This window comes from Myxocyprinus asiaticus, chromosome 37, assembly GCF_019703515.2.
Source record: "Myxocyprinus asiaticus isolate MX2 ecotype Aquarium Trade chromosome 37, UBuf_Myxa_2, whole genome shotgun sequence".
In the NCBI taxonomy this organism is placed as follows: Eukaryota; Metazoa; Chordata; class Actinopteri; order Cypriniformes; family Catostomidae; genus Myxocyprinus; species Myxocyprinus asiaticus.
The window spans coordinates 9718857-9734566 of NC_059380.1; the positions used below are offsets into that span (position 1 = coordinate 9718857).

Sequence of the window (15710 nt, forward strand, 5' to 3'; positions counted from 1 at the left end):
TGCACTTTTGCAAAGTTCTAGAGATGGGTCATGATGGTTGACTAGTTGATTAGTGAGGTTGAGTAGTTTATATAGGTTCATTTCTAGTTGTGTGTGTGTGTGTGTGTGTATATATACACTACCGGTCAAAAGTTTTGAAACACTTGACCGAAATGTTTCTCATGATCTTAAAAATCTTTTGATCTGAAGGCGGATGCTTAAATGTTTGAAATTAGTTTTGTAGACAAAAATATAATTGTGCCACCATTTTAATTTATTTCATTATAAATCTAAAATTTAATTAAAAAAAAAAAAAAGTTTTGAAATTGATGACTTGGACCAAATAATAAAGAAAAGCAGCCAATAAGTGCCCAGCATATAGATGGGAACTCCTTCAGTACTGTTTAAAAAGTATCCCAGGGTGATACCTCATGAAGTTGGTTGAGAAAATGTCAAGAGTACATTTCTGAAAATTCTAGGCAAAGGGTGACTACTTTGAAGATGCTAAAATATAACACAGTTTTGATTTATTTTGGATTTTGTTTAGTCACAACATAATTCCCATAGTTCCATTTATGTTTTCCATTGTTTTAATGACTTTACTATTATTCTAAAATGTGAAGAAAAAAAAAATATAATAAAGAATGAGTAAGTGTTTCAAAACTTTTGACCAGTAGTATGTGTATGTGTATATATATATATATATATATATATATATATACACACACACACACATACATATATACAGTTTTGCTCAAACGTTTGCGTACCCTGGCAGAAATTGTGACATTTTGGCATTGATTTTGAAAATATGACTGATCATGCAAAAAGAATGTCTTTTATTAAGGATAGTGATCATATGAAGCCATATATTATCATATAGTTGTCTGGCTCCTTTTTCAATCATAATGATAACAGAAACCACCCAAATGGCCCTGATCAAAAGTTTACATACCCTTGAATGTTTGGCCTGGTTACAGACACACAAGGTGACACACACAGGTTTAAATGGCAATTAAAGGTTAATTTCCCACACCTGTGGCTTTTAAAATTGCAATTAGTGTCTGTGTATAAATAGTCAATGAGTTTGTTAGCTCTCACGTGGATGCACTGAGCAGGCTAGATACTGAGCCATGGGGAGCAGAAAAGAACTGTCACAAGACCTGCGTAACAAGGTAATGGAACTTTATAAAAATGGAAAAGGATATCCAAAGCCTGAAAATGCCAGTCAGTACTTTTCAATCACTTATTAAGATGTGGAAAATTCGGGGATCTCTTTATACCAAGCCAAGGTCAGGTAGACCAAGAAAGATTTCAGCCACAACTGCCAGCAGAATTGTTCAGGATACAAAGAAAAACCCACAGGTAACTTCAGGAGAAATATAGGCTGCTTTGGAAAAAGACGGTGTGGTTGTTTCAAGGAGCACAATACGACGATACTTGTGCTGCATGGTCGAGTTGCCAGAAAGAAGCCTTTACTGCACCAATGCCACAAAAAAGCCTGGTTACAATATGCCCGACAACACCTTGACACGCCTCGCAGCTTCTGGCACACTGTAATTTGAAGTGACGAGACCAAAATAGAGCTTTATGGTCACAACCATAAGCGCTATGTTTGGAGAGGGGTCAACAAGGCCTATAGTGAAAAGAATACCATCCCCACTGTGAAGCATGGTGGTGGCTCACTGATGTTTTGGGGGTGTGTGAGCTCTAAAGGCACGGGGAATCTTGTGAAAATTGATGGCAAGATGAATGCAGCATGTTATCAGAAAATACTGGCAGACAATTTGCATTCTTCTGCACGAAAGCTGCGCATGGGACGCTCTTGGACTTTCCAGCATGACAATGACCTAAGTACAAGGCCAAGTTGACCCTCCAGTGGTTACAGCAGAAAAAGGTGAAGGTTCTGGAGTGGTCATCACAGTCTCCTGACCTTAATATCATCGAGCCACTCTGGGGAGATCTCAAACATGCAGTTCATGCAAGATGACCAAAGACTTTGCATGACCTGGAGGCATTTTGCCCAGACGAATGGGCAGCTATACCACCTGCAAGAATTTGGGACTCATAGACAACTATTACAAAAGACTGCACACTGTCATTGATGCTAAAGGGGGTAATACACAGTATTAAGAACTAAGGGTATGCAGACTTTTGAACAGGGGTCATTTCATTTTTTTCTTTGTTGCCATGTTTTGTTTTATGATTGTGCCATTCTATTATAACCTACAGTTGAATATGAATCCCATAAGAAATAAAAGAAATGTGTTTTGCCTGCTCACTCATGTTTTCTTTAAAAATGGTACATATATTATCAATTCTCCAAGGGTATGCAAACTTTTGAGCACAACTGTATATATATACATTTCAAGGACTATTTGTCGGTTTAAGGAAGTGACCTCTTTGTTCCTTGAACATTTTCTACTAATTGTCGAACTCAATCAAAGCAGGAGGTGCTTCATTCATAGTGACTGTAACACGATTAAGATTTCTGAATGTGCACCCACAACTGGACGCATGAACCACTGTAGTGAAGCGAGATGATACGTGGTGCAGTAACTAACAACTCTAGCACACATCTTGGAAGGTGAACGACATTTTTGCCAACTGGTTGTAAGTTTGATAGGTAGAGCTCTAAAAGTGACTAATGATCGCTCCTATTATAATAAATGAACCATTTAGCAGATGCTTTTATCCAAAACGAATTACAAATTAGGGACACAAAAAAAGAAATCCTTACATTATCTGCAGGTCATGCACACAGCTTCATTGAACAGCTTCATTGATTAAAATAGGAACAGTCCAATATTCCGGATCTTTCCGCTGAGGAAAGTAACTCTGAGCATCTAAACTACGATATAATTTCATCACCTCTTTTGTGTAGACAATCAGTATCAACAACACGTCTAGATAAGTCACTTCAGGTAAAGGTTTGGTGTTCTTTGAGAAAATATGTTTACTCAAAGCCTTATTTAAAGGATCTAGTAATGATACCGGAAGTGCTACAAGGCTAGTAGCATTCTAATTCCTTTGCTATTTTTTACATTCTTGGAATGGTCTATATCATTTATAAAACAGTTAGTTCTGGTCCTCGTTTCTGATTGGAGGAAAGGTGTTCCAGGAGTGCTTATAGCTCAGATCATCACCACTGGGATACTTTACTGTTTGTATCACTCCGCTTATGTTCGTGGTGTTCCAAATTGAAGTGTAAGAGCAGGTGTGAATGTTCATTTATCCCTGTGACATTAAAGATTTCAGCTAGCAGGTGGCGAAACGTCTTGTTTGTGCAATGAGCGAGTTGAACTTACGTTGAGATAGACTGTGCTGTCAACATGGCAGAGCAGAATACGGTTTCTGTGTCGTGTCAAAATAACAGTTACCCAAGAATGAAACTGGCATCCTCTATGTTGATGAAACTGTAGGATTATTGAAAACACTACAGCTGAGGAATAGAGTTAAACTAACAGCTTACTGTTCATCACTGTAACAGATGCAGGTAATCACATGCTCAGTCACTCTCTCTCTCTCTCTCTCTTTCTCTCGTACACACACACGTCCTTGTTACTTCAGTAACTTGTTAGAAACAGCAAAGGCTGTCGTTAATAGTTCTAAAGTGACTTTTTCGAAATAGAAACTAGCAACGGCAGATCCTGATCTGTGGCCTAAGAAAGTAGTTCCACACACAAGGGCTTTTTTTTTTGGGACAGTCCTTAGTTTTTCCTTACTTATTTACTTGTTTGTTGAACTACTGTTGTATAAAAGCGATATCACACTCGCAATCATGTTTGTACAGTAGAGTTAATTTTATAAATAAATACGCTTTAAAGCACCGCTGCTACAGCCATACACATGCAGACGATCATCTTCACCCATTGCAATACATTTTGCACATTGAGCGTAATGTTTTAGACAGCGTTTCAAGTAAAAATTGTACAGACCCCTGTTTTCTGTTGCATTCTCTTGTGCTCCTATTTTTGGGAAGAACGGGTCTTTTGTAAATGAAAGCCCAAGAAAGCATCCAGTTGGGCTCAGGTAATCCCCAAATCCAGCCTAATTATATAGGGATTTCTTGAGATTGATAAACTGATGTTGAAAAATATGTAGTTTTGCACTTCCCTATTCAGTTCTCTTTTTGAAAACTTAATGAAGATGCAATAATTGTTATTTAAAGTAATATAAAACTTTCTTTTGTCTATCAGGTGTTCCCATATTCTCGATGCTTCAGGCCAGCCTCGTGCCTTCAAGGCCAAGGATCGGGATGAGATGGTGCGGAAAGTGATCGAGCCAATGGCCTGTGATGGGTTAAGGACAATTTGCGTAGCCATGAGATACTTTACAACGGAGCCAGACTGGGACAATGAAGCTGAGATTCTGAATGACCTGACCTGCATCTGTGTGGTGGGCATTGAAGACCCTGTCCGCCATGAGGTGAGAAAAACAAACTTGTACACTATATATCTAAAGCTGAATTGAACTGAACTGACCACCAGTTAGTTCCACAGAACATCTGACTTTGTGGTGAATGGACAGAGGATGACAACTTGTATCCACGAAGTGAATGTGAACTTTGTTCTTGATTACCTTACAATAATCCCAAACATGAATGCTCAACAGATACAAAAGTTAGGGACATTTAAAGGAAGCAGAGATTAAATGGATCACATTACTCCAAAAGGGTGGGGGGGAATCAATTTAACCCAAATACACAATTATGTATGCCACTTCATTTGAGTGAAGCTGACATAAATTCTGCACTGATCCATAATAAAAAATAAAAAAAATAGCACAGTCCCCTGTCATATACCCATTTTACCACCTTCAAGGGAATTAGGTCAGATTGTCCCCCTACCAGTGAGGCTATTCCTGTCCACACTTTCATATGGTACTTGATGTTCTGCAATGAATTCTTCATTATCACATGATAATCACGATCTGTACATTTTCATTACATGAAATGTGGTGGGCTGCTCCAATCTCAAGCTGCCAGCTAATGCCTTTCATGTCTTGCTATGGAAGGAAAGCTGAAGTATACAAATCTCCTGTCCATATACTCCATATTTCTCCTTATACTGTGTTTGTGGGGTATGAAACAGTGTCCAGACTAGAGAATTTTACATGAAAATGGGTCAGATGTGGAATTTCAGCACCACTAAAACTGTCAAACTGCATGGACAAGTTCAAATTCAGTACACACGACACTTTCAGCAACTTGGGGTGGGAATCAGGAGGGATCTGGCAATACGATATTATGAAGCTATCAGAGTGATGATACAGTAATATTACGATTCTTCATGTTTAGTGTGTTGCAGTAGCAAAAGTGTATTAATACAGTATATTACCATATTTTCCTTACTTGTTTATCATGTATCTAAAGTGGACTTCTGTGCTTTGCGCATCAAGTGCTAAATTCCTGCTGTACTTTATTATAGAACCACAGAAGTAGCATAGTGCATAATAAAGTCTGTGTCAGTAAAAGAAACATACCTTGGTTCCAAAGTACGTATCACTGCACAAAAACCCATGAAGTATTGCTGTGTGGAGGATCTGTATAAACGTCCTTACAAATTAAACAAGTTGTGGATGCATTTTAGTCAAACAAATATAATTTTGTTTTTTATTGACCTTATGCTGTAGTACATTTCACCTTCTCCCACACTTGCTCTGTGTGGTGGTCAATCTCTTTTTCCCAAAATTGTTAATGTGAAAAATATAACTAAAATGTCGGTTGTTGGCTTTATAATCTCAATACAGTACTGAGATAAAACATCTAAACTTCTTTTGTCAATGCCTCACTGAATAGCATCGAATTCTGCTTTTTTGAAAGAAAAGAAATTATTTTTTGTGGTAAACATTATGCCACATATGCTGTTGATTGATCTTAACTTGTATTAAACCCTGACTATTCCATACATACATAGAACATAGTTATGGTTGATCTAACTGTATGTTGGACTAAACAACTACTGTATGTTTTGAAACCCAGTCTAAAATATTGAAGTTTGTCTGATAACAGTATATTCACACAGAGGCTATTTCATAACAAAATGCCCTTCTATCAGCAAACTTACTTGAAACCAAGAAAAAGCCTGTGACTTGTGATCAGAGCTAAAGACAATATTGTAATCTGCCTGATAGTAGAACAAACTCATTAACAGCATTATTATGGAAATTTAGAGCAACGTAGTGATGACAAGATGGGTTAAATATTTTTGTCCTAGTGAGAAACACTCGCTTGTAGCCATGTTTGGAGGTAAGACGGCATTCAAGTTTATAGGTTATAAATGCATGCTAGTTTCTGTGCATCATGTCAAGATTACATGTTCTTCACTTGACATGGTATTGTGTGACATCACCCTGTGACATCTCTGTGAATGGGAACACTTTGGGAGGTTTTCAATTATCTATAAATGAGTGAGCTTATTGGCTCTAAATACGGGTGTGGGTGTGATTCATCACAAGACTGAGTGCGGATAATTACATAGGACTCCAGAATACACACACAACCTCTGGATCCAGCCTCTTCATGTGTTAAGTAGTCTCGTTACCTTTACCACTAAGCAAACAGCACAGAATTGTCAGAGTGCCACACCAAGGGTGACTACAATATCCTCAGTACTGATCTGAGGCCAGCAATGACATCACCTATAGGTTTGTCTTCCACCCAAATGCAGCTGGGTTTTTTTCACTATGTTAGAGTGCAAATTGATTGCAACTAAGAAAAAATTAAGAAAGGTTTCCTGGCGTTGTTGAGTTCAATTAAATCTATCTAAAGTTGAGCTGTCCAGACTAGGGCTGGGAGATATGCAAGAAATATGTCCACGATATTTATATAAAAAATATAACTATATCCAATTACATCGTCAAACCCCTGGCCTAGGGGGGGCCTGGGTATCTCAGTGAGCATTGACGCTGACTACCGCCCCTGGAGTCGCGAGTTCGAATCCAGGGTGTGCTGAGTGACTCCAGCCAGGTCTCCTAAGCAACCAAATTGGCCCGGTTGCTATAGGGAGGGTAGAATCACATGGGGTAACCTCTTCGTGGTCGCGAGGGGTTCTCGCTCTCAATGGGGCGCGTGGTAAGTTGTGCGTGGATCACGGAGAGTAGCATGAGCCTCCACCTGCTGTGAGTCTCCACAGTGTCATGCACAATGAGCCACGTGATAAGATGCACAAATTGACTGTCTCAGAAGCGGAGGCAACTGAGGCTTGTCCTCCACCACCCGGTTTGAGGTGAGTAACCGCGCCACCATGAGCACCTACTAAGTAGTGGGAATTGGACATTCCAAATTGGGAGAAAAGAAATAAAATAAAAATTTTAATTAAAAACAAGAAGAAATCCCTGGCTGAGGGATTGGTGAATATTCTTGCTTTATTGATTTTGCTTTAAAAAATAAATTCATTTGTTGAAACACGAAAAACCAAAGATATTTCTAAATTCTAATTGCACTTCAAACGAAACAAAAAAGCAAGTGGTCAAAAAATCATATACAACCTTCCTCCAATTGCCGGTACGCAAGTATCCGTCTACAACAACAGGTGGAAAATAACTAACACAAATTAAGATCTAAAGACAATTATAGATGTAAACATAATAATAATAATAATAATTTGAATAGAAATACATTTTAGGTCCAAGGTGAAGATGTTTTATATTATTTTATGATTTAATCACACCTGTATTGGCTATATACAAAGTGAACCTGCAGAGTTGCGTTCGCGAACTGCTCTGTGAAAATAAAGCGAACTAAACTTCGATCACCTCCTGAGATGGTGTGAGGTCATTTGCAGCATTCTTATAGATGACACTATTCTCACAGTTTTGAAACAACTGGAAAAGAAAAGAAAGAGTGAGAACTCTTTAAATGCACGTGTTCCATGAGACACGCTCAAGCTGTTCACCTCTGAACAAACAGCGACTCAGACAGGCACATCAACATCTTTTCATTAGTCTGTTCTTCAAAATATGATATATTGTGTTTCTTCAAGCTTGTGTCTTTGTGTCTAACACCATTTCTTGTCATGTGTCATTCCAAGATGTCTTACAGTTAGCCCGCCACAGTGGCGTGCAGATGAGCAAAATTACCCACCATGCGCATGATATAGGCTACCCGAATTTGGTGGGTGCTAATTTCATACTCTGTGGAGCTCTTTTATATTTTTGGCGACTTCCCAGCTCTATGGTTTTGACATTTTCCAGTGTTGTCGATCATCGTCTGTCATTGAGTGTCGTAATCTGTATATTTGTCAGACATCGCTGATATCGGATTACATCATCCTATCGCCCAGCCCTAGTCTAGACAACACACTGATCTGAAACTAATGTCACTTTTTATTGAAAGGACAGTGGATTGGATTTGGAAAATGACTCAACTGCCTACTACCTGCCAGAAATTTTCTCCTACAAACATATACATTTGAAAATACCCCTTCAGGCTGTTTAATTTAATTAGATATTGTAAACATCTTGTGTAGAATTTTGTGGAGCATTTGAGAAAAACATGATTGCTAAATCCTGTGGTCTGGATTCTTTGACCTTCATCAAAATCCATCCAGACTGTATGTTTTGTTATTTAAACATAGATCAGTATTGGAGTGGATGTCTGGCTGAATGGATAAGGATTTGCCAGTGGCTGCCCAGTATCTCCTTCTTTGAACCAAGCCAATCAATGGTCTTCCTGTGTGCTAACTCTGCAGGTTCCTGAGGCTATTGCTAAATGCCAGCGAGCAGGCATTACCGTCCGTATGGTGACTGGAGACAACATCAACACAGCCCGTGCCATCGCCACCAAATGTGGAATCCTGCAGCCTGGAGAAGACTTCTTGTGCATGGAGGGCAAAGACTTCAATCAGCAGATTCGTAATGACAAAGGAGAGGTAAGGAGCTTGAGATCTTTATGAACAGTTAAAGGATTAGTTCACCCAAAAATGAAAATTCTCATCATTTACTCACCCTCATGCCATTCCAGATGTGTGTGACTTTCTTTCTTCTTTAGAACACAAATCAAGATTTTTAGAAGAACATCTCAGCTCTGTAGGTCCATAAAATGCAAGTGAATGGGTGCCAAATTTTTGAAGCTCCAAAAAGCACATTTAGCAAACATAAATGTAATCCCGTTTGACTCCAGTGGATTAATTAATGTCTGTGGAAGTGTCGAGGCCAAGCGCGTTGGCAAGTTCATGTGAGAACTGACACGTGAAATACGAAAAAAAAGGAAGCGCAGTGTTGTTTACAACAGAGGAGCATAGACAATCATATATAGATGCCTCATTCTGCTGGCTTGAATATGTCAACCGCGCCGCCATCTTGGAACAGTGAATAAGGAGAGCTGTTTGAATCAGTTTGAATGCAAGTGAGTGAGTGGAGGAGATGCCTCAACTTCTTGCTCAGACCATTGCATAAACTCCATTTTGTGTCGATAAAGTACAGCGGTCCATACAAACAGCTACTAATAAGGGATCTACGTATGAATATCTATGCAGAGGAGGCTTACATGCTTACGTCTCTCTAGAGGCCGTTTGAACTCCATCCTCATCAATGTACAAACTTCAAGCTGGGCAGAAGTGCACATTTTTAGTAAAAAAAGTTTTAAATATTGATCTATTTCTTACACACACCTAGCATTTAGCTTCAGAAGACATTAATTAGACCACTAGAGTAGTACGGATTATTTGTATGATGGCTATATGTACTTCTTGGAGCTTCAAAAATTTGGCACCCATTCACTTGCATTTTGTGGACCTACAAAGCTGCCTGAAATATTCTTCTAAAAATCTTAATTTGTGTTCTGCTGAAGAAAGACAGTCATACACACCTTGAATGGCATGAGGCTGAGTCAATTATGAGATAATTTTCATTTTTGGGTGAAATATTCCTTTAAGATACAAGGACATGCAAAGTGCTTATTTTACTCTTGTCTCTATCCCTAGGTGGAGCAAGAGCGTCTTGACAAGGTCTGGCCCAAACTACGTGTTCTGGCCCGTTCCTCCCCTACAGACAAACACACTCTGGTTAAAGGTTAGAATCTTACGAATGGTTTGGTAAATGGATATTTTGCAGTTTACACTTTCAATGTACATTTATACTGTATAAAATCTTATACATGCACTACATGGTCAAAAGTATGTGGACACTCCTTCTTATTAACGCCTTTTGAACACCTTTGGTCCGACCTTACTAATGCTCTTTTGTCTGAATGGGAGCAAATCCCCACAACCATGTGTCCAACATTTAGTGGAAAGCTGAACCAGAAGAGTGGAAGCTACCAACTTCCTATTAATGCTCATGATTTTAAAATTATATGTTCAACAAGCACATGCAGGACATATGGGGGTGATGTTCGGGTGCCCAAATACTTTTGTGATGTTCGGGTGCCCAAATACTTTTGTCCATGTAGGATGCCCATTGCCTATTATGGTGACCTTTAATGAATCCATGCTGAAATAATGGATGCTTTTCATATTTTTGAGGCTTAAACAACAATACAAACACAGACTTTTTGTTTGTGTGTGCAGGTATTGTATAATATTTTATTCATGTAGGTTAAAATCTTGTAACCTATTTTGGTTTCCCCTAAGGCAATGCCTGTGTTTTTGTCTTTCAGGCATCATTGACAGCACAGTTGGAGAGACGAGACAGGTGGTGGCTGTGACTGGAGATGGAACAAACGACGGTCCTGCCCTTAAAAAGGCAGATGTTGGATTCGCTATGGTAAATAATGTGTTTTTTGTGTTCCGCCAGTCAAATCAGTGCTTTGTTTTTCTTTCAGACACAGGTTTTGCTCAATGGAGGACTTAGAGTGCTACTCCACAATAAAATTGAGGAAATTAATTATTAATTTATTCATTGAAAAATGAAAATGTAAATAAATATATCACTTTTCAAATTAACAAACGAATGGCCATATTTAAAACTGTTTAATTCATATCTAAAAGTGTAGTTAAATGTAACAATAAAAGAATACATTAATAAATCACTTCAAATGGATAAATAGACATTTAAAACTGTTTTTCTTTTTTTTTTTTTTGTGTAAAATTTATAGTTTTTAAATGCATCCTTAAAAAAGCATTTGCCTGTTGCTTTTTTTTTTTTAATCATTTTGGCTATTGATTTTCTTTATTTTATTGCCATTTCTTTTCCCAACTGCCAGCCGAGTTAAAAAATGCCATGGGACAGTTTACACGTGACAGAATTCAATGAACTTTCGACTGAATTTTAAGATATGCCCCCTTAGACATAGCATTGCTGCCAGTTAAAAGTACAGAGAGAGCAAAATGTATGGTATATGCTTTTCATATTACACTTTTACATATGTATTGTAGTAGTGATTTATTGGAGATGTACTGTCTGGAATAGCTGACATATCTCTATCTAAGTCTGTTTTTTTTGTTGTTTTTTTTTTTGCTATTAAAACAGCTGTCCTGCTGCTAAATTGTCTTTTTATTGCAAAAGTCATTTGCAGTGTTGGGGTGAGTGTCTGGCTCGTTCAATGAGGGTTTGGCAGCGTGTGTTAGACTTTGTCAAAGATTGCCTTAATAACTGGAGAGGTTTTGTTCTAATCCCTGTCCAATATCACCTGCTCTGCACCAAGCCAGAACGCCTCAGGCCATCATTGCAACATGTGGGCTTATTTGTTCATCAGTGGGTGATCAGTGCTCATGGAGCCCTTGCTTGTTGATCAGATGACCCCACAACTAGAATTAGTGTGCTTCCAAAAATGCCCTTTATGTGGAGAGTGTAAACAGACACACCATCTTACAGTACATTTAGATACTCAAAAATATATAAACTAAGAAGATTTCAAAAGCAGTAGATGGTGCAATTGTGGTAACTGCCGGTTGAAGGACATTAGGTTAGAATGAGGGCAGGGATGGTAAATTGTTTCAGAAATAAAGGCTCTGAAGCTGTCAAGGATACGGTTTGATTTGGATCTTTATTTTGCTGTGCTATTTGCGCCCACACAACTACCCCTTCAGTCTTTTCTCCACAACTTCTTTTATATCTTGATATAGAAAACATCCGAAGCCATGAAAAGACCTAATTAAAACTAGTATTTAGTAGTTCTTTCCCCTTTTATCTCAGTGATGTTTTTTCCTTTCTTTCAACATTTCTGTTAACAAGAACCAGCTCATTCCTGAGAATGATCCTGTATCTCCATGTCATAATGAAGTAGACTTCTCCAGTATTTACGTAGACACTTGTGTAATATTTCTTAAAAGCTGCTGCTTTCTTTGTCTTACAGGGAATTGCTGGCACAGATGTTGCAAAGGAGGCCTCTGACATCATCCTTACGGATGACAACTTCACCAGTATCGTCAAAGCTGTGATGTGGGGACGTAACGTCTACGACAGCATCTCCAAGTTTCTGCAGTTTCAACTGACTGTCAATGTGGTGGCGGTGATCGTTGCATTCACTGGGGCATGCATCACACAGGTACACTGACATCCTTTGACTTAACTCGTTTTTGTATTTCACATTTTATTTTATGTCATCTGTAGATGAAATCTGACACTGTGGCCCAGAAATCCAAACTTATATGTTAAATGAAATTTTTTCTTATATTTTATAAAAGACAGAGAAGGAGTTGTCATATACAAAAGACAAAAATTGCTGAATTGCTGGGTCCTAGGCGGATAAACACAAGAGTACTTGGTGGTTAAGCATACCATTGTGCAGGACAATTCATCATAATGTTTCATAATTAAAGAATGCAACCATAAAGACAAATGAACTCTACAGGAAAAGACTAAGTCTTTTTTATTCAGTGAAACATGTTGTGTCCATTTAGCGCTGATGCCAGACTTCAACTCATATGGGGCTGGCCAGTCTTATTGTGTCTTAGCCTAACTACATTACATATGACAATACTATTATAATGTCCTTTCTGTGGAGTCTCAACTCTGGTTTGTTGTGTCTGCAGGACTCTCCTCTAAAAGCCGTTCAGATGTTGTGGGTAAATCTGATTATGGACACACTGGCTTCCTTGGCTCTGGCAACGGAACCTCCAACAGAATCACTCCTACTGCGAAAACCTTACGGTCGGAACAAACCACTCATTTCCAGGACTATGATGAAGAACATCTTAGGTCATGCCGTTTACCAACTTGTCATCACATTTACTCTTCTTTTTGCTGGTAAGAGGCTTCTCTATTCATGATAAGGTTTTACCAAAATTGAATCTACAATTGAATGAGTTCCAACATCTCAAATATTAATTGTTTTTGTGTTGCCAGAGTATTGAGTTGAAATGAGGGAGATCAGGGCTAGTTGCCATTCTGGGAAGTTGTCACAAGGGCTATATCTCAGTAACCTTTAAGGACACAACCACTCTAGCTGTGGTTTTGTATGTTGATCTCAAAAAAAGTTCAAAACCCTCTTAAATTGGAATATTTTTTTGTACATTTTAACCTCCAAACTAAAATTCCAAAAAATTATTTTTTATTTATTTTTGCTATAGTTGTTTGGTAAACTAGTGAACCACACTAGCATACTGTACATTCAGGTTCATCTACAGTATACAGTATAGTGAAGGTAGGTTTTAACAGAAAGGTTAAACTGTGTTCTCAGGACAAGCGTATTTCTCATAAATGTCAGGCTGGGGCAAGTTGTAGTTTGATGTATGTAATTTTTATTTACTTATATATATTTATTTGCTGTTTCATTATTGTTTTACTCTTTACATTTAGCTGAAAAGACTATAAAAGGCTGTTTAATGGCAGGGTCCATTGAGACAACTTGCCCCACTTTTGGGGGCTAGGGATGTGCCCAAAGCCTAATGGATAACAAATTCATCTGAATAATACAAAAAATATTCGGAAGACTGATCATCCAACGAGCACAGGTATTAAGCGTTATTTTAAATAAAAATTACAAAGCAACGATAAGACTTTGAAGCCAATATTACAACAGTGTAAACCTTGTGAATGAAAATGCACACGGTATGATATCAAGTTCATTCTTGGCTCCGTTTCAGTCTCTGTTAATTGTGCGCATCACAGAATCTTGTCAAGAGTAACATTACATTAGCAAAGATACTATATCATACACATTTTCTACTACTTAAAATGTCTGTTAACACATTAACACCAACTGTTGCACACAATTCACACATAAGAATCCATAAACCAACCTGAGTGTGATGTTGAATTCCTGACGAGAGAAGTGATGATTTTATAGAGGAGCTCGTCTGTCCCTCTCTTAAAGCTGGCCACATTTATATCCACATCACCAATTAAGGTAACTGCATGGTTTAGCCTTTATTCCCAAACAGTTGAAATGCTCCATAGAGGTTTAAATACTTGTAAATCTGTTCAGAATATTCCTGCACATGCACAGAGGATTGCAGAGAAAACAAAACATGCACATTTTTCCCACTTTTCTCTTCTAGAAATGTAGGGGCAGTGGTAGCTCAGCGGTTAAGGCTCTGGGTTACTGATCACAAGGTCAGGGGTTCAAGCCCCAACACCACCAAGATGCCACTGTTGGGCCCTTGAGCAAGGCCCTTGACCCAATCTGCTCCAGTGGCACCATAACATTGCTGTCCCTGCACTCTGACCCCAGCTTAGCTAGGATATGTGAAAAAAAAAAAGAACTTCACTGTGTATGTGCAAATGTATAATGTGTGATAAAATAAATAGAGGCTCATTCTTGCTATTTATTCCACTGTATTTTGCTAATTATGCACATGTAATTTAACTTAATAATTATGTCCTCCACATTATGTTAAAATATTTAATGTTTGTATTTGTATTTAATATTCACTGAAAAATGTGTGCTTGACTTTTCAAAATTGCTTGGCACTTCTGCCTCCAGAATAACATTGTTATACTTGCACACTGCACATAAACTTAAACATATACTTGCACATTGCAGACATAAACCAAAATTCTTTTTCAGCAGATATTAATGTCAAAAATACCAGGAGAAACCAAAGCTCAAAACACAGTTAATGTAGCCTACATATCCAGCTTCATTTGGTGAGAAAAAATAAAGAACATATCAATAATATAAGTAAATAATAATTATTATTATAATAATCAATAATAATAATTATTTTATAGACCTATTCGAGGCATATTTTATATACAGAAACTATCAATGTAAAAGAGTTACATTTTAAAATTAGTTTTGAGACACTTCCGGTTAAGCCACGCCCACACCCGGTTCTATCCAAATACAGATACAGATCATTTTGTCATAGTAACAGATACAGATAATGGCTTTGCTGCACACCCCAATTAGAGGCATACAATTGTATTGGAGCCATGACTTGAAGGTACAGTATGTGCCTATACAGAAACTGACTTTCAAACTAAGCCTATCCTGAGAAATATTCACTGAAGTAAAAAGTGTGAAAAAGAGTTCCATGTTAGGATTTCATCTCAAAGAGTTAATTGCCTCCATCTTTGCAACTGCAAATTTAACAGTGAATACCTGACACAAATAGGCGCTGTATGTGTAAATCATTGTTATATGCCAGCCTGTGATCCCTACTTGTCTAACAGATCACTTCACAGGCTAACTAAAGCCCTAAAGCATGTCACAGTGCTTCAGGAGAGTTGTCTGTAAATGTGCCCATGTTATGCTGCTGCCAACTGATTAGACAAGTTTAAATATATTACAAGTTTACAGCTGGAAAACACTTTTTCATGTCTCTCTCTGTGGGCATTACGCTTGACTGGAATTATCATAATATTTTTTAATTAACAAGAACATGTATTTATTGAAAATCCCC

The 15710-nt window shown here is 37.9% G+C and overlaps 1 protein-coding gene across 8 annotated transcripts in view; it reads left to right on the plus strand.

The window, feature by feature from the left end:
- The window catches only part of LOC127427794 (plasma membrane calcium-transporting ATPase 3-like), a 124758-nt gene that overhangs the window by 90438 nt on the left and 18610 nt on the right, over positions 1-15710 (plus strand). For 7 of the 8 annotated variants that reach the window (XM_051675576.1, XM_051675570.1, XM_051675573.1 and 4 more), the window contains 6 exons: positions 4179-4407; positions 8673-8852; positions 9906-9993; positions 10580-10686; positions 12218-12409; positions 12897-13110. In XM_051675576.1, coding sequence (XP_051531536.1) covers positions 4179-4407; positions 8673-8852; positions 9906-9993; positions 10580-10686; positions 12218-12409; positions 12897-13110 — 1010 coding nt within the window. Of the gene's footprint in view, positions 1-4178; positions 4408-8672; positions 8853-9905; positions 9994-10579; positions 10687-12217; positions 12410-12896; positions 13111-13662; positions 13818-15710 lie in introns of all 8 variants that reach the window. The other variant, XR_007894976.1, reaches the window with a different exon arrangement.